The following is a 26,145-nucleotide window of genomic DNA, read 5'->3' on the forward strand; positions in this document are numbered from 1 at the left end:
TAGACCCCCACCACATGGCCAGGCCCTGCCTGTACCAGTCCTCAAAATGGCCCTCACCCACATGGACTGGCCCCATCAACACCCCCAAAAAATAAAACACACAAAAATCACCACAATCTAATGCCATCCATGCCCTCCATGATGCTTACATTAAAGAGACCCCACAGAAAGACTAGGCCCATGCACCACTGACCCCTTGGACAAAAGGCCCCAACAACAGCCCAAAATTCGAATAACACACAAAAATCACCACAATCCAATGCCATCCATGCCCTCCATGATGTTTACATTAAAGAGACCCCACAGAAAGACTCAGTCCATGCACCACTGAGTACCCCTGGGCAAAAGGACCCAACAACAGCCCAAAAATCGAAACACACACAAAAATCACCACAATCCAATGCCATCCATGCCCACAATCATGTTCAAATTCAAGACACCCCACAGAAAGACTAGGCCCATGCACCACTGAGTACCCCTGGGCTTAATGGATGAAAGCATGGCAGACTGGGTGCAGGCCTATGGCACAACAAAGCACACTGCCTGGCTTAAAAATGGCCCCTAGTCCCCCGCCACATGGCCAGGCCCTGCTTGTACCAGTCCTCAAAATGGCCCCCACCCACATGGACAGGCCCCACCACCACCCCCAAAAATCGAAAAACACACAAAAATCACCACAATCCAATTCCATCCATGCCCTCAATCATGTTCAAATTCAAGACACCCCACAGAAAGACTAGGCCCATGCACCACTGAGTACCCCTGGGCATAATGGATGCAAGCATAGCAGACTGGGTGCAGGCCTATGGCACAACAAAGCACACTGCCTGGCTTCAAAATGGCCCCTAGACCCCCACCACATGGCCAGGCCCTGCCTGTACCAGTCCTCAAAATGGCCCCCACCCACATGGACAGGCCCCATCAACACCCCAAAAAATCAGAAAACACACAAACATCACCTAATCCAATGCCATCCATGCCCTCAATCATGTTCAAATTCATGACACCCCACAGAAAGACTAGGCCCGTGCACCACTGACTACCCCTGGGCATAATGGATGAAAGCATTGCAGACTGGGTGCAGGCCTATGGCACAACAAAGCACACTGCCTGGCTTAAAAATGTCCCCTAGACCCCCACCACATGGCCAGGCCCTGCCTGTACCAGTCCTCAAAATGGCCCCCACCCACATGGACAGGCCCCATCACCACCCCCAAAAATCGAAAAACACACAAAAATCACCACAATCCAATGCCATCTATGCCCTCAATCATGTTCAAATTTAAGACACCCCAAAGAAAGACTAGGCCCATGCACCACTGAGTACCGCTGGGCATAATGGATGAAAGCATGGCAGACTGGGTGCAGGCCTATGGCACAACAAAGCACAATGCCTGGCTTCAAAATGGTCCCTAGACCCCCACCACATGGCCAGGCCGTGCCTGTACCAGTCCTCAAAATGGCCCCCACCCACATGGACAAGCCCCATCGACACCCCAAAAAATCAAAAAACACAAAAAAATCACCACAATCCAATGCCATCCATGCCCTCCATGATGTTTACATTGAAGAGACCCCACAGAAAGACTAGGCCCATGCCCCACTGAGTACCCCTGGGCATAATGGATGAAAGCATGGCAAACTGGGTGCAGGCCTATTACACAACAAAGCACACTGCCTGGCTTCAAAATGGCCCCTAGACCCCCACCACATGGCCAGGCCCTGCCTGTACCAGTCCTCAAAATGGCCCCCACCCACATGGACAAGCCCCATCAACACCCCAAAAAATCGAAAAACACACAAAAATCACCACAATCCAATGCCATCCATGCCCTCCATGATGTTTACAATAAAGAGACCCCACAGAAAGACTGGGCCCATGCACCACTAAGTACCCCTGGGCATAATGGATGAAAGCATGGCAAACTGGGTGCAGGCCTATGGCACAACAAATCACACTGCCTGGCTTCAAAATGGCCCCTACACCCCACCACATGACCAGGCCCTGCCTGTACCAGTCCTCAAAATGGCCTCAATCATGTTGAAATTCAACAAAACAGTTGTATCATGTACCCATAACTAACCCTGGTCTTACTGGATACTTTGGCTACCCACAATATATTTTATCTAATGTTCTGAAAAAGTTCCAAAATTGTAGTTGCAGCAACTGTAATGCCCCAAACAAACTTACATGTGAAATTTCTAATCCAAAAGTGATCCAAAGAAAGTCAAAAAGGCCTCAAATCCAAATATCCAGCAGCATCCACAAAAAGTAATCCTTCCAGGTCAAGATCCAAATCAAAGTGACCAGGACATGAACAAAGCACTGTGAGGAGCCTGCTGGACTGGAAGAGGAAGTTGGAGACTGTGGGGCACTTCCTTCCTCCCACACCCCCCAAAATGGACTCTTTGCAAAAAAAAAGTGCAGGCAAATGTCAACCTGAGAAGTTATTCTGATAAAAATAATCATTTTCAGAAGGTTTATGCTGCTTGCTGGTGGATTTCTTGTGCAGAATTGCAAATTTTGCAATTTCGCGAGTGCGAGATTGTTGCTGCCCGCCGCATCTACGTGTTCGCAATTGTTTACTCCCGCGAGGCGTGATCACGGGCCTTTATGACGTACTCGCGTTGACAAACTCTTGCTGTGCAAGGTGGCAAGCCGCGATGACGTAATCGCGGTCGACAAACTCCCACCGGATCCCGCAGCAAGATCCAAAATGGCGCAGCACACGCAAAACATGGAGAAAAACAACTCTGCAAACGCTGAATGACGGTAAGTGAACGCTGTGCACAGCAATATTGTATCACCAAGCAAAAAAATCCGCTGCGTGCCAATTTGCGAATTTTCGGGAAATTCGCGAGAATTCGCCAAAAATTCGCGAGAATTTGCCGAAAATCCACAAATTCCACGAGCGGAACGGATTTTACGCCCATGCTTAGTAAACATAGGGCAGACTCAAGAAAAAAAGTCCCACAAATGTTCACAAAATCGAAAAAGGATAATGATATAGGGGCCCAAGAAAAAATGGCTAATGCCGGGGCTGAGGTCGGTTTTTCTGATAATACCTATACACCACCAAACATCTCATTGTGTGAAAACCTGGGGGTTGCAGTGTATAAGTGGCAAGGTAAGACACATCCCAACAAAGTCCCCCCTCTGATTCTTAGCCAAACTACCCCTGAGCCACACAGAATACATCAGCGGCAAGTCATGGTGAGCCAAACATGGACATAATCACATCTACACTGGATTTCTCTACGGAGCACGATCTGAAAGAGGGAAGTGGAGTAAAGACCAGTAGAGAGATTAGCAGATAGGGGGACTCAGGTGAGAATTTTTATTCACTCTCATAACCCTCGGATTCATCAGAGAAGGAGCAAGTTGGACATGAATAGCTAGATGGGACCAAGATCTGAATCATTGGAGGGGTCAGCAACCATTTTGTAGAATGAATCGAAAACCTCAAATGTGGATGAAACAAGTTTGGATACTACTATGGTGCGCAAAGAACTGACATACAAGGAGAAAATAAAAGCTTGATGTGGGATATCTCCCTGTCTTCAGAACCCAGCTCTGAGCACATAAATTGAGGATCCCTTTCTGGGCAATATGGGTGCAACGGGCAGTCAGACAGAAGAAATATCTTTGGCTGCAATCTATCCATCTACATTAGACCATAGTCTTGAAACCCACACAGAGAATCTTAAGACACACACAGCCTGCCAAAAACTACAAAACACTGTCAGGAGAATAGCAAAAACCTGTAATTAATTTACTGACAGAATGAATGAGGCAGAGGGCAGAATAGCGACTCTAGAGGATGAAATGGCAGTACAAAAAACACTTTGAAAGCTATGACTTCCCATAGAAATGACACTCAAATGAAACTAGTTGATTTAGAGAACCGATTACACTGCAATACCCTTACAGTATTATGTATTCCAGAAGGTGTCAAGGGTCCAGATGTTCGGAAATCTTTGATTAATCTTTTTTTTTTCTGAAGCCTTTCTGGACATAACAATGTGGAACTGGTCTACTGAGATCCAAAGAGCTCACAGGTTTCCGTTTAGACAGCCGATAGCTAAAAAAGGGCAAACTGAGATCAGGCCAAGGGCTATTTTGATTTGTTTAAGCAATTTTCTAGCATGCCAAGCCCTATATGATCTAGTCCCTAGGAAGTGGCAGGGAAAGGGGGTTCTGTTTTTTGTAAGACCCGACTACTGCTACCACACTGTAGAAAATAGATGGCAGCTACGCCAACTCATAACTCCTTTCCAGAATAAGGGGGCGCAGGCATTTTTGCTAAACCTAGCTACATTAAAAATAACTAACAATGGTCAGACACAATTTTTTATATCAGAAGTGCAAGCAAAATAATACCAAGATTCCATATGGGCAACCAGGAAATGGGTCATTAGAAACCAATGTGTAGGATACTATATAGATAGATACACGGTTAGTTTAAAACAAGAACTAAAAATATATATCCGGTTAACACTACTGTAACAAGAAGAAGGGGGGGTCACAGATGCACAAGTCTCTCTCCATCACAAGGGATATTTGCCTTTTTGCCTGGGTAGGGGGTAATGGGTGGGGGGGTGGCTGGGTGGTTGGTGGGCACAGTGTTGGATGGGGAGGTAGCCCTGGGTATGGTGGTAGAAGGAGGTCTGGTTGGATGTTTGGGGAGGTGGAAGATCTGGGGTGGCCAAGCTGAAGGGGGTTAAAGAGAGGGATAAGCAGGAAAAAGGGAAATCAGAAACATCTGCTTTCAATCGAAACAACAATTACATGGTATTAGCTCAGCAACAACCAGATAAGAGGGAAAATATTGCAACATATGAATGAATTCAGGCTTTGTTCATCTAATGTTGGTGGCTTAAATGATAGGAAAAAAAGAGAAAGGGTATATGAGATACTTAGAACACTGAACCCGGATCTAATATGTTTACAAGAAGCACACATTCCATGGAATAATAAAGATCTCTTAGAGATTAGAGGCTATTGCTTGGTGGGATACTCTTTTCAAATCCCCATGATCAGAGGGGTTGCTATATATACCAGACAATGGAATGGGCTGGTAGTGCGATAAGCAGCAGATAAATGGGGGTGCTGGGCAATAGTAGAACTATCTACAGGGCTGACAGTCGTGAAAATCTATGGCTCTAATTCAATCAATCAATCAATCAATCATAGCATTTGTATTGTGCACTACTCACCCGTGAGGGTCTCAAGGTGCTGGTGGGGGGGGTGCTGCTACTGCTCGAACAGCCAGGTCTTGAGTTGTCTCCTGAAGGCGAGATGGTCCTGAGTCAGCCAAAGGTGGATGGGGAGGGAGTTCCATGTCTTGGCCGCCAGGTAGGAGAAGGATCTTCCTCCGGCGGTGGCTCTTCAGATGCGTGGTACTGCGGCGAGGGCGAGGCCTGCAGAAAGTAGCTGGCGGGTGGGTGTGTAGAAGGTGAGGTGGTTGTTGAGGTACTTGGGGCCTAGGTCATGGAGAGACTTGGTGCGTGGGTGAGGAGCCTGAACGTGATCCTCTTGCTGACCGGGAGCCAGTGTAGGTCCCTCAGGTGGCCTGAGATGTGGTTGTGTCGGAGGGGGCCAGGATGAGTTGGGCGGAGGCGTTCTGGATGCGCTGGAGTCTTTTCTGTAGCTTGGCTGTGGTTCCGGCGTAGAGGGTGTTTCCGTAGTCCAGTCGGCTGGTGACGAGTACCTGGGTGACCGTCTTCCTGGTTTCGGTCGGGATCCAATGGAAGATCTTGCGGAGCATGGGTAGGGTATTGAAGCATGATGAGGAGACGGCGTTGACTTGTCTGGTCATCGAGAGGGAGGAGTCCAGGATGAAGCCCAGGTTGCGTGCGTGGTCTGTTGGCTTGGGAGTGGTGCCCAGGGCGGGGGGCCACCAGGAGTCATCCCAGGCGGAGGGCGATGGTCCCAGGATGAGGACTTCCGTCTTGTCTGAGTTCAGTTTCAGGGGCTGTTCTTCATCCACTCGGCGACGTCTTTCATCCATTCGTGCAGGCTAGTTCTGTCGGTGGCGGACGCTGCAGAGAGGTCCAGGAGGATGAGGGGCACTGTTTCCCCGTTGTCGAGCAGGGTTCTGATGTCGTCGGTGGCTGCGATGAGGGTGGTCTCGGTGCTGTGGTTGGCTCGGAAGCCGGACTGCGAGGGGTCGAGGGATCCGTTCGTCTCGAGGAAGGCGGCAAGCTGTCTGTTGACGGTCTTCTCAATGACTTTGGCAGGAAAAGGGAGGAGCGAGATGGGGCGGAAGTTCTTGAGGTCGGTGGGGTCCACTGTTGGTTTCTTCAGTAGGGCGCTGAGCTCGGCATGCTTCCAGCTCTCGGGGAAGGTGGCGGTATTGAAGGAGGTGTTGATGATTTTCCGGAGTTGGGGTGCGATGGTGGAGTCGGCTTTGTTGAAGACGTGGTGGGGGCAGGGGTCGGTTGGAGATCCGGAGTGGATGGTGTTCATCGTGCGGGCTGTGTCTTCGCTGGTCACCGTGGTCCAGGTGCGGAGGGTGGCGGTCGGGGGCGTTGTTTCGACGGTTGGGTGCGTGGGTGGTGCGCCGAAGCTTTTGTGGATGTCGGCGATCTTGCGGTGGAAGAACGAGGCGAGAGGGTCGCAGAGATCTTGTGAAGGAGTGATGTCGTTGTTGCCGGTGCTGGGGTTGGAGAACTCCTTGACGATGCTGACGAGTTCCTTGCTGTCGTGGGCGTTGTTGTCCAGTCGTTCCTTCAGTGATTTCTTCTTGGTGGTGCGGATGAGCTGGTGGTGCTTGCAGGTGGCTTGTTTGAGGGCAGTCATGTTGTCTGCAGTCTGGTCGATGAGCCAGGCTTTCTCGAGGGTGCGGCATTTCTTCTTGGAGTCCTAAAGTTCGTCGGTGAACCAGGAGGCTTTCTTGCTTCTTGGTCTGCTGGGGGGGTTATTCAGTGGCGCGAGGTCGTCGGCGCATTTGGATGATGCAGGCTTCTGGGACGAACTGGAAATAGAACTAGCTAATTGGTCCCAACGATTGATAGTGTGTGGTGATTTTAATATACATATGGATCTGAACAATACCCAAAATCAGAAATATGTTGGAAGGAAGCCAAAAGGTTTTTCGGACAATTAGGGCATGGCTTGTGCGATGTATGGGCAGAAAAACAGCGAAGAGACTCCTGATTTACATATTTCTCCTATCCACATAGGAAATTGGCATGACTAGATTACTTTTTAGCTTCACATTTATTGATAGGTAATTTAGATATTATAAAACTGACTCAATCATATTCTGATCATAATCCTCTGACATTGGAGATAACGGGGGCAATGGTTGTGATGCAAAGGACTTCATGGTTTTTTGTTAAAAATCTATTGATGGGTGAGGAATTCTGCACATATATCAAGCAATGGGTTCAAGAATTTTTCGATTGCGATAGATACAGTTTCTCCCATGAGGTGGTAAGGGATACTTTTAAGGCTGCCTTGAAAGGTGATATAATTGGGTTTGTAGCTCATACCCAGAAACAATGTAAAGCACAATCTGATTTATTAATTAGTAAATTATCAGAACTTGAGGCAGAGCATGTTCAAATAATAAATAAAGGCGACTCTGAGAGCTTATTGGGCAAACAAATAATTAAATTAGCTATTGCCAAATCGGAAATAAATGCACAATTTCAGACTGCAGTGGCTCAGATGTTCTAAGCTTACGGGGAAACAATATAAGTATGGGGAGGCGACAGGGAGGCTTCTTGCTTCAAGAACAAGACAGAAAGTCACCAGGAGCAATATCTTAAACATCAGGGATAGTAATAACCATTTAGTATCCGGCCCACAGAAAATTAATGAGGTATTTGAAGAATTTTATAACAGGCTGTTTCAACCATAGGAATTCTCGGTGGAACGGGGGAAACAGGAGATGAGCGATTTATGTTACCAAGACTAGATACTGAAGCTGCTTTAGAATTAGAACAAGAAATACCCATAGAAGAAGTGCAGTTAGCACTAGAATTCCTAGCTCTGGGAAAAGCTACAGGTCCAATAAAATTCTGGTAGAGTTCTATAAAAGGCTATCATTTCAAATACTCTCCATTATGCAAGACCTATTCATGTGTATAAAATATAAAGGGACTCTACCCGTATCATGGCAGAGTATGGATATGGTTGTCTTCCTTAAGAAGGTAAGCCATCAGAAGCGCCACCCTCGTACCACGCAATATCACTTATGAACGTGGATGCGAAAGTTTACTCCAAAATAATGGTCACCCGGTTACAAAACACTATTGTTACAGTTATATCACCATGGGAACATGGCTTTGTTCCCGGAAAGGGGACCACAGACCATAAAAGACGGGTCATTTCAATATTGTATATTGCAGAGGCTGAGGATAGAGAGTTGGCTGTGGTCCTCTTGGATGCAGAAAAAGCCTTTGATTGGGTGGCCTGGCGATATCTATGGGGGAATCTGGTGGACAGAGGATTTCCCTCTGGAATCATAAGAGCCCTCCAGGCTATGTACTACAAGCCGTATGCTCAGATTCAAGTTATGGGTCACAATTCTAGAAGGGTGAAGATCGCCAGAGGCACACATCAAGGCTCTCCTTGTTCTCCTATTTTATTTGCATTTTATTTGGATCCCTTTATTACTCACATCTTGCATAAACAATTGATCAAACCGGTTTCAACACATGGCCATGAGACAAAAATGTTTGCATATGCAGATCACATTGCGATAATTATAGCAGAACCTCGACGGACTATCACAGAGATTGAAAATATGGCAGAAACATTTGGGGAGAAATCTGGTTATCTTTTAAATAAAACCAAAACACAAATTATATGCTCCTCCAAGTGTCGGCTAGAAGATCCTTGGGTAACCACTATAGCCACATATTTAGGGGTTAAAATAACAGCAGGAATAGCGAGCTTAGGCGTATGAACAGTTTCCACCTTACAATAATTTGCAGAGTCAATGTAATTAGGATTAAGATATTACCCAAGATTCTGTACTTAATAAGAGTAATACCGCTGGAAATTCCCACCACCAAAATACCTATATTCCAAGCTATGTTCTCCAAATGTATTTGGGGATATCAAAAGGTACGGCGGGCCTATAAATATATGGCGCTATCTAAAGAATGGAGCAGTTGGGGAGCTCCCGATATACAGCTATACTATTGGGCCACTGCAGCAGTTTGTAACTCTCTATTTCTTTCAAACTGAAGGCACGGAGCAGCTGAGAATACCTGCTATGTACCAACTAGCTCTGGGTGACTATTGCAATGACAAAGTGACCCAAACTATCATAAAAAGTCTTGATACAAATGTATTGAGAGTGCGCTAAATATCTGGAAAAAAAATTGCCAAATTAGTAGGTACAATAGATATACATCACTTTGGCATTCTGATTTCCTGACACTAGCATTTTATGATGGAATGGCCTCGAAATGGGAACAAGCGGGGATTGTATCTTTGGCTGATCTATATTCTAAAGAAGAGAGAAAGGCTTATATAGAACTAGTTCAGGGTTTGATATACATCAGAACTAATGCTTTAAATACATGCAAATACAGCACCGAACATAAGGGCTCTCTAAAGGGAACATTAGAATGGAATAGCTCCCTCTGTTAGAAATTATGAGAAACCCAGAGAAGAAAATCAAGGATTTCTATCAAGAGCTACAAAAAAAGAAACCAGTTGATATAGCCAAAACAGAATCAAAGTGGGCGATAAGCTTGAGGATGAGGAAGTAGATATAGATATGGTTTTAGAGATCGGGACAAGGGTCTTTATGTCAGCTAATCCTAAAGCTCAACAATATAAAACTGTATACAATCTCTCTTATATGCCTGCCAAATTATTCGGATGGGAAAAGAGACAATCCGATAAATGCCCAAGATGTTTGTTGGGCCCAGCAGATAGTATACATGTGTTTTATTCTTGTGAAAAGCTGGGTCCGTTTAAAGAGGGTATTGAAAAATTCTGGGTTTAGTTACTTAACAAAGAGATCAAAATCACTTCAACCATGATGCTATTAGGCTATGATATTATACGGTCAAACCTAAATCCAACGGAGAGGGACTTTGTGTTTTGAACAATGGCGATAGCTGGCTTGTTGGTTGCTACTCTCTGGAAGAATAGTGAGCCACCTTAATAATATCAATCGTTATACAGATTAATATTCATAGACCGCCAGGAAATCCCTCTGTATAAATGTAATGGTGTAAGATCTAGGAGAAAAGGCATGAATATATGGGAACCTTCGATAGCCTGGATGGAAAGAAATGATAGACAAGGGATTGGATGAATACGAACAAGTATAGCAAAAATTCAATCAGAATGTATAGCAACAAGGATGTATGAACATTTAAAATAATTAAAAATTGCTAAATATGTCATTCTGGTCAATATGGCAGCATTAAATTTGATAAGTAAATGCAACAATGTTACAAGATATGTATAAGATGTCTGATTTCAATAAAGCCAGGTATATATATCACAGACCAGCCCCAGAGCGACCCTACACAGCACCCTCAAGTGCAGGCCCCCCAGACCCCAAACAGTATTTACCACAACCATTGCTGACCTCGATGCACCCCATGCCATTGCCTCCATTAACTACATACTCATCGGAGACCTCAACTTCTACCTTGACAACCTCAACAACCCCAACTCCTCCACCCTACTGGACAACCTCGCCAACCTCAGACAGAAAAAGCTCATCAACACCCCCACCCACATGGCAGGACACACCCTTGACCTCATCTTCACAAAAGGGAACAACATCCACTTCTGCCACAACATGCAACCCCTCTGGACGGACATCCACTGCGTACTCTTCCACATTGACAAACCCACTGCCCCAAACCTACACTCTACTCACTTCAAAGAAACTGGAGCAAGGTCACTGAGGAGAACCTCAACTCCACCTCCAACTGCGATGCCCCTTCCACCTGCACCGATGCCAACCTCACAGCCAAAGAACTTCACAGATGGATCACCAACTGCGCAGACAAACTTGCGACTCTTCGCAACCCCGACAGACAGCACCCCAGAAAGGCCACCTGGTTCACCACCAACCTCCTAGAATCCAGACGTACCTGCAGACGGCTCGAAAATGATTGGTGAAACAGGAAAACTTTGAAAGATGGCACCACATACATAAACGCCATGACAAAATACCACAAGCTCATCAGATCAACCTAAAGGACCTTCATCCAGAACAAGATTACCGCCAACTCCAGCAACTCAAAGAAAGTCTTCAGCATCATCCAAGATTTCACCAAACCCCCACCGAGGCCACGGACATCACCCCATCCCAGGACCTCTGCAACAAGCTCAGCTCCTACTTCCATTAGAAAATCAAGTCCCTCTATGACAACTTCAATGAACGGAGACCAGACTCTGAAAGCACTCCCTCCTCCAGCAATGCCAGCCAGCCAACCATCTCCACCTGGACCCCAGCTATCACTGGAGACACCCAATCAACCATTAAAGGCACCCACTCAGGAGCACCCACAGAGCTGCCCCAGCCATCGCACTGGAACTATGATGCAACATTAACACCACCTTCAAAACTGGCATCTTTCCCGATGACTGGAAATGTGCTGAAGTCAAGCCCCTGCTCCAGAAGCCCACGGCAGGTCCTTCGGACCTCAAAAACTACTGACTCATCTCCCTCCTCCCCTCCATGGCCAAAGTCATCAAAAAGACCATCAACGCCCAACTGAAAAATACATAGAAGAGAACTCCATCCTCGACCCCTCCCAATCCAGATTCTGCAGCAACCACAGAGTGAGTCTGCTCTATTCCCTGCACACGACGACATCCATACCTTCCTCGACCAAGGCCACACCACGCCCCTGATCCTACTCGACCTCTCCGCACAGTCTCCCACTGCTCACTCTCCGTCTTCCACTGCACACTCAATACTCCAGGATGCGGCATACAGGGAACTGCCCTCAATTGGCTCCTCTCCTTTCTCACAGGCATAACCCAAAGAATCAAACTGCCACCCTTCCTCTCCGAACCCACAGAGATCAACTGCGGAGTACCTCAAAGATAGTTATTCAACCCTACATTTACATCACCATCCCCATCGCTGCCATCAGCAGACATCACAGACTCAACATAGTCTCCTACGCCGATAACACCCAGCTCATCCTCTCCCTCAATGGAGCCCGTCACCATCGGACTCAGCTTCCAGCGAGGAATGAAGAATGTTGCATCCTGGATGAGCAGCAGCTGCCTGCACCTCAACTCAGATAAGACAGAGGTCCTCATCCTTGGACCCTCCCCCTACACCTGGTGGCCAACTGCCCTTGGAAACCCGCCCACCCCCACGGACCATGGCCGGTACCTCGACATTGAGCTTGACTTCTCCCTCTCCATGACCCGACAGGTCAACGCCATCACCTCCACCTGCTTCAACACCCTCCAAATCCATCACAAGACCTGCAAATGGATCCCCCAGAATCAAGAAAGATCATCTCCCATGCACCCATAACCAGCAGACTGGACAACTGAAACACCCTCTATTCCGGCATCAACAAGTCTCTGCTCTGCAAACTTTAGACCATACAGAACACCGCAACCAGACTTGTCCTTAGCATCCCTCGACAAGAACGCAAAGAGAGTAAATTTCAAGACACTCACCCACACTTACAAATGCCTTCACAACACCAGACCCTAATACCTCAACGAAAGAATCTCCTTTCAAGTAAACAAGAGAAACCTCAGATCCGACAACCTCGCCCTCACTGAAACCTGGCGCATCCGCAGAGCCCGAACGGGTGGAAGGGCCTTCTCCTACATCACAGCCAAGACATGGAACAAACTCCTGATTGACATCAGATGCGCCCCATCTCTGCACATCTTCAGGAAGACCCTCAAGATCTGGCTCTTTGACTGACTTAAGCTGGTTACGCCTCACCCAGTGCCTTGAGACCCTCACAGGTTAGTAGGGCATTTGACAATTTCCTGGTTTATTGATTTTATAAAAAAGGGCCCTCAGAACCACTTTTCAGTTCATAACGTTGGGCGATGGCTCCAGTTTATCAAGAAAGCGGAATACAAATAATGCTTAAAACAAGGAAGCGTGCATGTGCAGCACATTTTTAATCCATTTATGTTTGAGCTGACTCAACAACTTGATATGATCAATTCTCATCCACCACAATTGGGAAAGTAACCATTATTGCATCGTTCATATGCAGATGACGTGGAGCTAATAAGCCTAACTAAGCATGGTCTTCGAAGGTCACTAACAGTATTGATGGAATATATACCAACTGCCAAACTAGAAATTAATAAGCATGGGCGAATTTTGCGAGTTCGCGATCCGCGAATTTGCAGACTTGTGAATTCGCGATCCGCAAAATTCGCGAGTTCGTGCGAATTTGTGGAATTGTTTTTATTTTTGCGTGTTCGCGGTCACCCTCTCGTTTTTTATGCCCTTCTGCCCTCTGTATCACTCGTTTCTGTGCCCTACTGCCCTCTGCCCCAGTCATTTTTTGTCCCCTTCTGCCCTCTGTCCCACTTTTGTGCCCTTCTGCCCTCAGCCCCACTTAGAATGGCGCCGGCAAGCTGCCAGCGCCATTCTAAAATAGCTACAAAGAGCTTCAACAGGAAGCACTAATAGATAAAGTAAAGCAGGTGCTCGAGTTGAAGGTCAAATAAGGTTACACAATCATTAATCACCCCAAGTTTGGGGTGATTAATGATTGTGTAACTGAATTTGAGCTTCAACTCGAGCACCTGCTTCACTTTATCTATTAGAGCTTCCTGTTGAAGCTGACTTTTGTAACTATTTTGAATGGCTCTGGCAGCTTGCCGGCGCTATTCTAAAAGAGTTACAAAAGTCAGCTTGAACTTTTGACCCAATCCGTTCCGCTTGCGGATTTTGAGGGAAATCCGCAAATCTCGCGGATTGCGAATTTACCGAAAATCCGCCAAATCCGCGAGCAGAACGGATATTCCACCCATGCTTAGAAATTAACCAATTAACAAGTAAAACAATGGTCATCAGCAATCGTCCAAGCACCAAGCAGAACATCTGGTTAGAGGAAGTAACCAGTTATAAATACTTGAGGTTTTATATGGATATTAGATGAAACCATCAAGAGCAGAAACAGTATATGTCACAGAGAACTAGTGCATTAGCTTTCACCTTTAGGACACTGATAGAACAAGTGAAGGGGCCATCCTTCAAAGCACTGCTTGCCTTGATAATGGCAAAGATGCTGCCAACAATAACGTACGCCACCATTGCTTTACGCGGTAAAGAATTTTTACTTCTAAATAAACTGTTAGTTTACACCTATAAAAATGTCTTCCAGAGCCACCAGCCAGCATCACCAGCCCAGGTGCGACATAAATTTGGTCTTATAAATGAAACACTAGGGAAAATGTATAACACAATAAAGCTCTGGTATCGATTGAAACAGAATACAGCATGCTCCCTTCTCAATGAGGCCCTATGGACAGAACTTGAAAACAATAAAAAATGAGCATATAATCAATATCTCCAGAAATCGTTAACATCTACCTGCATGGCCGAGCTATGGAACAATATTCTCCCCTTTTCAAATTTTAGACAAGTCATGAACAAAACAGCAATATTCCATTCATTGCCACTCGATAAAAACATCTTCAGCCTTAAATCACATGCCTGGATGGTGATTAAAAATGATAAGACCCTTGCATCACACCTTAATAAAGTATTACATTTTTGGTACATTTAAACAAACAGCTGATGCCCCTATTGTTGTAAATGAATCTAGGACCCTAGTGTAATTTCCCCAATTCATGCTGTTTTATAGGTATATTTTATCATATCCTTATATAGGCATAGAAATCACTACAATATTTAGTCCAAGCCATGCAGCCCAAATACGGCATGGCTACTTCCTCTAAGTTCCGAGAATACACAACAATTTCTTGGAAAAACCTGCCTTCAGCAGCTAGGGACTTTCCCCTGCTTGAATATTAAGTTCTCCGAGAACTCCTGGCGTTTTCCAAGAATTTAGCCTTTGAGTGATGTTATTAAGTCCAAGCATGCGTCAAACTCGGCACCTTCAAAGTAAAAATATGCCTAGGTTTGCCCAGACAAACACACAGTGGTTTGTAGCATAACGACTATCTACTTGCCCGACGCCCTGCAGCAGCAAGTTTCGAAGGAAGCTGACCCTCCAACTGACGCACTGAGAGAGACGCTGTGTTTTCTCTTACTGAGAAATCCAGCTCCAGTGTTTCCGGCTTACCCTTGCGGGTATCTGGGAAATCAAGTCCTGAGAGAGAGATACAAGACCTCCTTCATTCTAAAACCAAGGTATGGAGCTGATTAGACCTCTTAGAGAACTCTTGGAATTGATTCCTGGCAGAGAACTACTAAACTTAGGCTACTCCTCACTTACTTCTTCCCTCGTACTAGACTTAGGTTAGTTACACCGGGGTAGGTGTATTTTAGACGCACCAGTTGAGTACTTTAAATCCTCATTTTATCACTGTATGTATTTTATACATTTTATGCACTTCATGACTTAGAAACCATATCATGCTTTTACAGTACTGCTTTATAATACTGTTCGTATTATATGCCTTGTACTTTATAACCAGTATTCCGATTGTAGCGGTTCATTTCAAATGCTTGAGAAATAAGACTGTTCAATAAATACCTTTTATTAAAAATGCCTGTCTCTCTATTTCTCAGCACCTCTGGTGAAATGAAGCATAAATGATTGACTGAGTAAAATAGTTATCTATTGTTTCTGCGACTCTAGAGGTTTGATTTCTTATTCTTCGGAAACAAAGTTGTCATGTTTATGCGGTTGTCAGAAACTAATCCCTTCTTGTGAATTCAAGAAAGTTTCTAGTGACCTCTGAGCTAGCTGGCACTCACTATTGAGTTTAATATATTCGGTAGAGACCTAGTCAACCTCAGTCCTACGTCTAAACTACAGTATATATTATTCCAATGCGTTGAGCCTATTTGGAATATAGGAACTACACTACACTATGCTTTGGAAAATTGATGTAGATTGTGAACCAGTAAAGCTGGGTACATAAAGGGACTATAATATGTTAACTTTGGTACAGTAAGAAAGAGGGCCTTATTCATTTAATCTGCATATGCCCCAAACTTCATAAAGCATGAGTCACTTTATTAAGAAAAGCACTTATTATCAGAAGAGTGAGGACATGCAGAGCTGCTATATTGCAAGGGCTATATCAGTCAGATCCTCAAATGAACTGCAAGCTGACAACATTTCTGAACCTTCACGACCTGGCTTTGAAAGCCGAAATTCAATTGGAGCATTGACCATATCCTTTTATAACGAAGTTGTGGCATATTATGGTTTTAATGTTCGAAAAAACATAAAATCAATATGTAATTAAATACTGTATTGACAAAGTAAGCCAGAGGTCTTATGCTTTACAGCAGAATAAATGTTCATTTAATCCATCCAATTGTTATAGTATTCTATTTTATTATGAATTATTTTATAAAGTAAAAAGCAAGTTGTTGTATTTAGAAACTAAATTCATTGTATATAAAATGTTTTAGATTATCATGAGCTATGACTGAAGTTTTATTTGACCTCTGTTTAAGATGGTATATTTCATTACCTAAGATCAGAACTGGCTGCACAGGAAGACTATCTATCATGAGGTCTCTATTGTAGAATGTGAGCATATCCCTGCTCTGCAAACCTCCAGACCATCCAGAACACTGCGGCCGGACTTGTCCTTGGCATCCCATGACATGAACACATCACACAGCACCTGTGAGACCTCCACTGGCTACCCGTTGAGAAAAGAGTAACCTTTAAGCAACTCACTCACGCCTACAAATCCCTCCACAACACTAGACCACAATACCTCAACGAAAGAGACTCCTTCGATGTCCCCACCGCTCCACCGGCCTCATCAAAACCCTATGCATCTGCAGAGCCAGTGTGAGAGCAAGAGCCTTCTCCTACATCACAGCAAAGACCTGGAACGAGCACCTGATCAACATCAGACGGTCCCCTACTCTGCACACCTTTTTGGAAGCGCCTCAAGACCTGGCTCTCCGGGTTACTCTGAGCTGCATGCCCCACCCCAGGGCCTTGAGACCCTCACGGTGAGTAGTGTGCTTCCCGAATCCATTGATTGATTGATTGAAAATTTTCTGCATTATTAAGAAATTTTATTGGACAGGTTAGGAACTTAATTGGATGTACACGAATACTATTGATAGTATCTACCAAGGGTGAATACTCTAAAATGTGAAATCTTATCTTAAAAGCACAAAGACATTTTATTGTACTATTTTCATCTATGTGTAAATTGTTATGGTTTTAATTAACTACACAATAAGCATTCAAATCAACAAAAACAAACCACTCTTCAGTTCACCTTTAGGATATGTGGAAGAACTCTCAGAGGAATGCCTGCTGTGGTGGCTTTCTGTGTACTCCACAAGACTTCTTTGCTGTACGTGGAAAGACTACTTTGCTGCCTGGATCCTGCCTTGAACCCTCAGAGGCCTGCATTGCTGCTTGAGCCCTGCTTTATCACTTGAACCAAGATTACCAGAGTGACTCCAAAGGCTTGTTTGCTGGCCTCCTCTTCACAGCTACAGGCATATAACAGGCTTCCATAATCTTGAACCTGGACCCAGCCTGAGCAAATCCTAACCCCTCTAAATGGTGCCCACTCAGTCCTGAACCCTTGGTGCTAGAAGTGCTCCAAAGCTTGGCAGATTTAGGGCTAAAAACTGCTCTGAGAACTGAGGGAAGACCGGAACAAGCCTGCTTGTTGATCCACCTGAGTGGCATCTCCGATCGACCTGATTTTGTAGTAGTTTGTTACATTATTCTCCACAGTATCAAATCCTGTTCAGCTGTCCTTTTCTAAAAGGGACACAGGCTCTCCAGAACTATCTTCTGCCACAGCCTCCTACCTAATCCCACTGGAGATTTCTGACTTCTATAAAAGTGACTACGTCCGAACGTAGAAATCTAGAAATCTTCACCACTACTTCATCTAGCGGCTCCCTGATGATGGCGCTCCTTCCTCGGACATCGCCTGCAGCCCTGACCCGCTGATCTTTGCCTTCCCAGAACATCAAGTCCGAAGGTAAGCGTTGACCGGGCCCAATCCACTTTTTGTATCCAACCTGCGCTCCATCGTGGTTGGCCATATTTTTTGACTGGGAATTGGTCTTGCATGACTAGGTGTTTGCAGTTAGAGCTTTGGTCTTTAAGGCACTAGTTTTTACTAAAAAAAAATTAAAAATCGTAACACCGGTTCTACTGATTTTATTTTTGTTGTTTTGGTGTCAAATGATTTATTAACATGTACTCCTATTTTCTAAATTGGAGTGGCATTTTTCTCGAGTTGAGTTTTTACTTGATTACTGTTGGTGTACTGTAAAAAAACTTTACACATTGCCTCTAAGGTAAACCTGACTGCTTTTTGGGCCAAGCTGCCCATGGTTAAGCACAAATTAATCTAGTGACTTTTTGTGGTTCACCCTGCCACATATTGTGGCCGTTGCCTGACCTGGGCCCACATCTGAGTCAACCAACAACTCAATTTCTCACAAAAACCTTGAGCATTTTGTCTGTGTATTTGCTATTATTATTTGAATAATACTGTTTTATATATTCATGTACTCACTACTGATTTGTGACAACATTAATGCCCAGATGCATCAAGCATTTTTGGAGTCGCAAACGGTGCGATTCCTTAAAATCGGCCGTTTGCGACTCCAAAAATGCTTTTTGATATGCATCATTACTTTTTGTTAAAATTCACAAATTTTGCGAATTTCTTAAATGCGATTGCATTTAAGGAATCGCAATTGTGCGATTCCTTAAATGGAATGCATCATTGTAAAAAAATTAGCGAATTTTAAAATTGCAAGTGCAAATTACCACGAGTTTGAACCTCGTGGTAATTTGCACAATTGTTTAAAAAAGCACAAAAATGCATTTTTTAAACTGTTAAGTTACAGACACACATGTCCTTAGGACATGTGTGTATGTAACTTACATGTAAAAGTGCATTTCATGGGTGCAGGGGGGGTCCTTTGGACCCCCCTCTCCACCCTTGAAATGCTTTGTTGAATTCCGATTTTCAAATTACGAATTCGCAATTCCCATTCATTCCTATGGGCATTTCAGCCCATAGGAATGAATGGGAATTGCGAATTCGCTATTTGAAACTCGCAATTTTATTGCGATTCGGTAAAAATTGCAATTTTTACTGAATCTCAATAAAATTGCGAAATAAATGATGCATTGCCATTTGCGATTCCTTATTTGCGATTCCTTATTTTTCGCAAATAAGGAATCGCAAATGACAACGTTGATGCATCTACCCATTAATGATTTGAGTTTTTTATCTTTGTAAATATGCTACTAAACCTTCATGGTTTGCAAATCTACTACCCTATGTTATCATTTTGGGGTCTAATTGCTTCACTGTAATTGATGTATTTTTTGATTTATTAAGTCAAGCCTCAGTCCGGGACTAAAGGTTCTTCTGCTGGAAGGCAGTTTGTACTTGAGTTTTCAACAACGATCTGTACCGCTGCAAATCCCATCCACCCTGTAATAGTTCCTTCTAGTGCACTGCCCATAAATCACTGATGTCACAACCCACTTAGGTTCCTTACAGAAGTAAGTGCAGACCTCCGCCTTAGGAAACCCAATTCTTGCGAAAATCGTCATCCCTAGAGGCCTGAGGGGGTTTAAGGATCGGGAGTGAGACTGAAGACGAGCAGTAGGAAATAGCCGCTTGTGTGCTGATACAGACCTTTCAAGAGCTGAATCTCAGACCAACTCGGAAACTTTTTCTTGAGTCTTTTGATCATTTCGTATATAATCGCTGTGCCCTGGTTTATGTGTTCTTTACTGTTCCAAGTACCTCTGACTCCGTACCAGCTTTTGTCAATCTAAAATTCAAAGCAACATTGGTATTATGTTTCCATATGACCAGTTTAGACACACATTTGGAGACACAATGTTCGAAGAGGATTATATATGGAACGCCATGCCACTGCTGTGTTGAGTATGGTGCTTACCTGCATCAAACCAAAGGCGCTTCCATGCGCACACCATGCATTTGGAAGGTCAAAACCGGCACAGCCTCCACGAGAAATTATTCCAGCAATCAAGGCTGGTTCAATGCAAAATTTGCTGCCAACTTCCAAAATCACTGTTTTGTATTTGGCTAAGTTATTGAAGTCAGCCTCTGCCATCTGGTGGGATGCATTGACCCCTGTATTGAAAATGGTAAAGTAGTAAAGATTATTGGTACCACTGTTGTTTGATCATTGACATTATCCAGAGGCACAGGCAAAGCATCAAAACAGAAACTGTCAATACCCTTCTATAGATGCTGCAACACCATTTGCTAACAGCATAACAACATAGTACAACTGTAGGGCTGCCTGCCCTTAAAACACGTTTTAGAAACATTCACAAAGGGAAGGGGGTCCCTTGGAGATCTTTCCTGTTTGTGCATGGGTTACCACCTACTTGAATTAGGAGGTAAAATGCAAATGTTTTGGGACTGCATTTGGGTAGAAAAACCTTCACACATACCACTGTCACTATTAGGTAGCGCCCCTTATTAATACCGAATTGCAAACCCATTTTGCAATTAGGTAATAGGTTACAAAATAGAGGTTTGTATGTCGAAAAATGCTTTTTTTTGGACGCAAATGGCCCGATTCTGTGAATTGGGCCATTTGTGATCTAAGAAAGCAATGTACATCTGGCCCTTAAAAACATGACAACTCATTCACAATGTAGCATGGGTGATGTGCAAATATAGTAAATCTGCCTTTTCTGCATGCTCACCGCACATTTTTTGCTTTTTTCTAGAACTTATGTTTCCTTGTTATTGAACTCTGTGCACTGTACACCTGCTAAACAGGAGCAGAGTACTGGTGCTCCACCCTTAAACATGATTAAATTGGCTTATCACTTATAGACATATTTAACTTAGTGGTGTGGCAGCAAATTGTGCGGCCCTGATGAATCTGCGTAAATCCTCACGGCAGTGAAACATGTCGGCAATAGGTAATGGTGTGCATGAATAGCTACCAGCCTTTTTAATTTAACAGTACACACCCATTTTCTACGAATAAACTTTTGGAAAGGTGTGCCTGCTGTTTTTAAGCTCTTTTTGAGTGTCACTAGCAGATTTTTTCTGCTTCCACTGTTTCATGCACTTTTCTGTTTGTTGTTTTGGACACATTTTCTTTTGAACCGGATGACGACCAATGATGAGACAGGGGCCCTGTCTGGAGATTACATACCAGTTGCCCCGTTGGAGGTGTTTCCGTGAGGTGTCATTCGGCTCTTCACATTTTTTCCTGAGTAAGAACTCTGCCTGTTCCTAACCTTGTGTGGTGGATACCTGGTACTGAGTAAGGTGTCAGACAGTTGTCTGCTTTTGTTCTGTGTGACTGTCAAAGAACTGCCGGCCAATAGGTTTTCCTTCAGTTTTAAAGACTTTGGACGGAGTGCAGTGAAACGTCCCCTTAACATAATAAAAAATATATAGGGGAGGATAACAGTTATCAGTACTAATAGACTGTTCTGTTATAAAATTCATTGACATAATTCACGTCCTCTAGACAGGGTTTTTGTTGTTGATCATATTTAACTTGCAGACAGGTCCCTAGTATATGGTGTAGAAATGTGCTCAGGACTTGGAAGTTAAATGGCCCCTGCACCTATTGTACTATCCATGAGAAGTTGGGCTGGTATATGCTGACCACTAGTTATAGTGGGCACCTTGTATCAGTCCAAACAGCCCTTATTGATGATTAGGTTAAAGACAACCTTTTATGAAAGCTATCCTAGTGGTAGCTATGGAGAGCAGCCTTCAGGCTAAAGTCTTGAAGAAATGTAAAGCAGCTTCTTTTACCAGTCTATAACTTCCAGAATGACCAAATGAAAGGAGAACAGCACAGGTGTTATTATAAGAATATGTATTTATTACTAAACACTCTCTACTAATTTCTTAATGAGATTAGAGCACAAAGTACACAATATTAAATCATTAGAACAATATTAAATAGCACAATACACAGTGAGCTCCAGGGGGGAGACCAAACCATATACTGATTATGGTGCTATAACAACTATGACTTGACTAGTCACAGTGCATAGAGCACGTAGAATTGCTAGGACCCCAAGAAACCATCCAAGGTAGTGACACAGTGGACTCATGAGATTGAGTGCAGTTTGAGAACACAGCCGCGAGCTCCGTACGACTCAATGGGAAAGTTGCGGATGGAATTTTAGGACTTTTAAACCACTTTCAAACCCCTTTCAAACTTAGAAGCTCTAAGGCCAGCACCCATGTGAGCACTGGAGTACTTGTGTTATTTGGAGTACTTGTGTTACCTAACCCAGGGAAGCTGGGTGCCAAACGGCGTCGGGAATCTTCATCGTTTTCAATGGCGTGAAGCTGAAAAGTGCTGTTGCCATCAAGAGGAAAAGTGTCCAAGCCTAGATCAGAGATGAGAAGAACGTGAAGCAGAGGGGACAGAGTCTGGGTCACTTACCAGTGACAAGGGGCTCAGTAGATGAATGCCCACCGACGTTGGGTGCTTCAGGTGAAAAGAGGTAATGGTTGACTCCCTAGCCACGGGGACCAGGAGATGTCAAGGATGACCAAAGTCTGCAGGCGAGCTGTCCCACAAAGGATGTCGAGTGCTGGGAGGTTAGTGTCTATATTGAACACCAACAAGCCTTGGCAACTGCATCCCATATGGTCAAAGAAAAGATGCTTCAGTGAGGACCAGCAAGGTTCTGGTGACACCCCAATTGATGGAGAGTCAGGGCACATCTGGAGCAACCAGGGAAGCCCACTGAAAGTTAAAGTTGCCTTCACAGGGATCCACAGGCCAACAGACCAGGGATCGCAAAGGGACCTTGAGAGGAATCACAAAATACTAGCTCACAGAACACTCGTGGAGTGTAGGCTGGTAATGTTCAGTGGAATCACTTCTTGGGGTCTTAACTACAAGTAGCCCAAAGCACAGCTTCGAGGGTAGCCGGAAAGCAGATGCTTCTACAAACTGAAATGGTGTCCAGGGGTTCAGGTTGCACGGTCCCCACAACGGATACCAGTCTCAGATTTGCTGAGCACACTAGTCGACCTCAGGGACACTTGGAAACACACCTCCTGTGTTGCAAAAGTCTTCAGAATCCTCAGAGTTGCAAACCAGTCCAGTCAGATGCATCTTTAGTGCCTGCTTCGCAGGGGAGTTACTCCTTTACTCCAAGGGAGATTCTTCGGTCATCTAGTGCAGCGTAGATCATCAAAGTACTTGGTTTATGTAGCAGCGTTTCGTCAAGGTAAATCTAAAGTCCTATAGTCAGTGGTTCCTACTTTATACCCAAGGAAAGGGTGGGATAAACTCTGGGGACCCACCTATGGGAGGGTTAGAACAGAGGGGTGGCTACACCCATGTACTTTCTCCAGTTTCATACCAGAGCAGGAGCAATTGGCTCCTGCAACCGGTTTGAGCTTGACTATGCACTGGGACACCAAGGGGTCGATTCAGATTCGGGAAAGAAAACCGTCCTACGATTCGTGTTCGTAGCCGTTTCCGTACGATTCCTACAAAGCCATCCGAATTCCGTAGTACGATCCGTTATCAAAGATTCCGTCCAAATGTTTACGAACCGTACGAAAAACTAGCGAAGAACCGTACGATACGGACTCGGCTACTGAACCGTACGATTTGGAAACATGGCATATGACCCACCAAGTACGATCCGGATCAGAGACCGTGAACGCTATTCGTACGGGAAAATGCCGTGAACTGCGATTTGTACGCAAAACCTCACATATGAGCGAGCCGCACAATCAAATAAAAAGCAAACCCCCTCATCGAAGCGCACGCGTACCCCGCAAATACGTCACGTATGAGAGAGCTACACAATAAAGTACGAAACGAACACCCCTCAACAAAGCGCACGCATACTCCGTAAATACGTCGCGTATGAGAGCCACACAATAAATTACGAAACAAATCCCCCTCAACGAAGCGCACGCGTACCCCGTGAATACGTCTCATATGAGAGAGCTACACAATAAAGTACGAAACGAACCCCTCCCAATGAAGTTCACACGTAGCCCATAAATATGTCGCGTATGAGAGAACCACACAATAAAGTATGAATCGAATCCCCCCTCAAAAAAACACATGTGTACCCCTAAAACAGCACAAGGAGTGTGCCAAAAGAGTCGCACAACACCACAAAACATATCTCCTGTGTACAAACCATTGCAAAGCAATGTCCTGGCCAAATCCAAAGTGGCAAACAGAGAGCCCAACTCAGACCCACCCCTTATAACACACCCATCAAAAAACTCAAACTAAGCCAAACCCACAAATGGACCAATACAAAGGGCCCAGACACACAAACCAGCATCCTTTGCAACATACCCATTTACCTACCTACCTACAGAGACTGAGAACACACCAACAACTGCACAAATCCACCTTCACACATACCCCCAATCATATTCAGACCCACACATCCCCTTCACATTCAGACCCACACCCCCCCCATCCATACACACCATCACCCCCAATCACATTCGCCCCACAACATGTCTGCACCAAAGAATCCAAAGTTCACAAACCAGGAGATGGAGATCCTTGCAGATGACATCATCAGAGTAGAGCCACAGCTGTTTGGCGCATTGGTCAGACAGACCAGCATAGCTAACAAAACCCAGCTGTGGGAGAGGATCGTCAATAGGGTCAATGCTGTTTCATCCTTCAAGCGCACCAGGAAGGATTGCCAGGCCAGGTGGTACGATCTGCGGGGGATGTCAAACGCAAGATGGATGAGGACTACGCCAATAGCCACCACACTGGAGGTGGTGGTCCCCGCAGACCAGTACAGTTCCAGCCCTCGGAGGAGAAGGTCATGGCCCTGCAACCACCGCTGGGAGTACATGGAATTGATGGAGTTGTGGAGCCTGGTGAGTATAAAAACAACTCATGTAACATGGGGGGACTCCCAGCAGTGCCCAGACATAGGCAGGGTGGGTGCACAGGACTCCCAGCAGTGCCCAGACATAGGAGGGGTGGGTGCACAGGACTCCCAGCAGTGCCCAGACATAGGAGGGGTGGGTGGATATCACTCCCAGCAGTGCCCAGACATAGAAGGGGTGTGTGGATATGACTCCCAGCAGTGCCCAGACATAGGAGGGGTGGATGGATATGACTCCTAGCAGTGCACAGACATAGGAGGGGTGTGTGGATATGACTCCCAGAAGTGCCCAGACATAGAAGGAGTGTGTGGATATGACTCCCAGCAGTGCCCAGACATAGGAGGGGTATGTGCACAGGACTCCCAGCAGTGCCCAGACATAGGAGGGGTGTGTGGATAGGACCCCCAGCACTGGCCAGACATAGGAGGGGTGAGTGCACAGGACTCCCAGCAGTGCCCAGACATAGGAGGGGGTGTGGATAGGACTCCCAGCACTGGCCAGACATAGGAGGGGTGTGTGCACATGACTCCCAGCAGTGTCCAGGCATAGGAGGGGGTGTGGATATTACTCCCAGCAGTGCCCAAACATAGGAGGGGTGGGTGCACAGAACTCCCAACAGTGCCCAGACATAGGAGGGGTGTGCGGATATGACTCCCAGCACTGGCCAGACATAGGAGGGGTGTGTGGATAGGACTCCCAGCAGTGGCCAAACATAGGAGGGGTGGGTGCACAGGACTCCCAGCAGTGCCCAGACATAGGAGGGGTGTGTGTATAGGACTCCCAGCACTGGCCAGACATAGGAGGGGTGTGTGCACATGACTCCCAGCAGTGCCCAGACATAGGAGGGGTTGTGGATATGAATCCCAGCAGTGCCCAAACATAGGAGGGGTGGGTGCATAGGACTCCCAGCAGTGCCCAGACATAGGAGGGGTGTGTGGATATGACTCCCAGCAGTGCCCAGACATAGGAGGGGTGGTTATACAGGACTGCCAGCAGTGCCCAGACATAGGAGGGGTATGTGTATATGACTCCCAGCAGTGCCCAGACATAGGCGGGGTGTGTGAATATGACTCACAGCAGTGCCCAGACATAGGAGGGGTGTGTGGATATGACTCCTAGCAGTGCCCAGACATAGGAGGGGTGTG

At 45.3% G+C, this 26,145-nt stretch overlaps 1 protein-coding gene across 1 annotated transcript in view; it reads right to left on the reverse strand.

The window, feature by feature from the left end:
• LOC147697170 (lysozyme g-like) overlaps positions 1 to 20,241 on the reverse strand; it is a 241,751-nt gene extending 221,510 nt beyond the window's left edge. The window contains exons 1-2 of the mRNA XM_086933306.1: positions 20,052 to 20,241; positions 19,784 to 19,922 (exon numbers count right to left, since the gene is read on the reverse strand). Coding sequence (XP_086789432.1) covers positions 19,784 to 19,922; positions 20,052 to 20,228 — 316 coding nt within the window. The 5' untranslated portion in view covers positions 20,229 to 20,241. The remainder of the gene's footprint in view (positions 1 to 19,783; positions 19,923 to 20,051) is intronic.
• Between the last annotated feature and the right edge of the window lie 5,904 nt (positions 20,242 to 26,145).

The sequence above is a fragment of the Lissotriton vulgaris genome, chromosome 8 (genome assembly GCF_964263255.1).
Source record: "Lissotriton vulgaris chromosome 8, aLisVul1.2, whole genome shotgun sequence".
Taxonomy (NCBI): Eukaryota; Metazoa; Chordata; class Amphibia; order Caudata; family Salamandridae; genus Lissotriton; species Lissotriton vulgaris.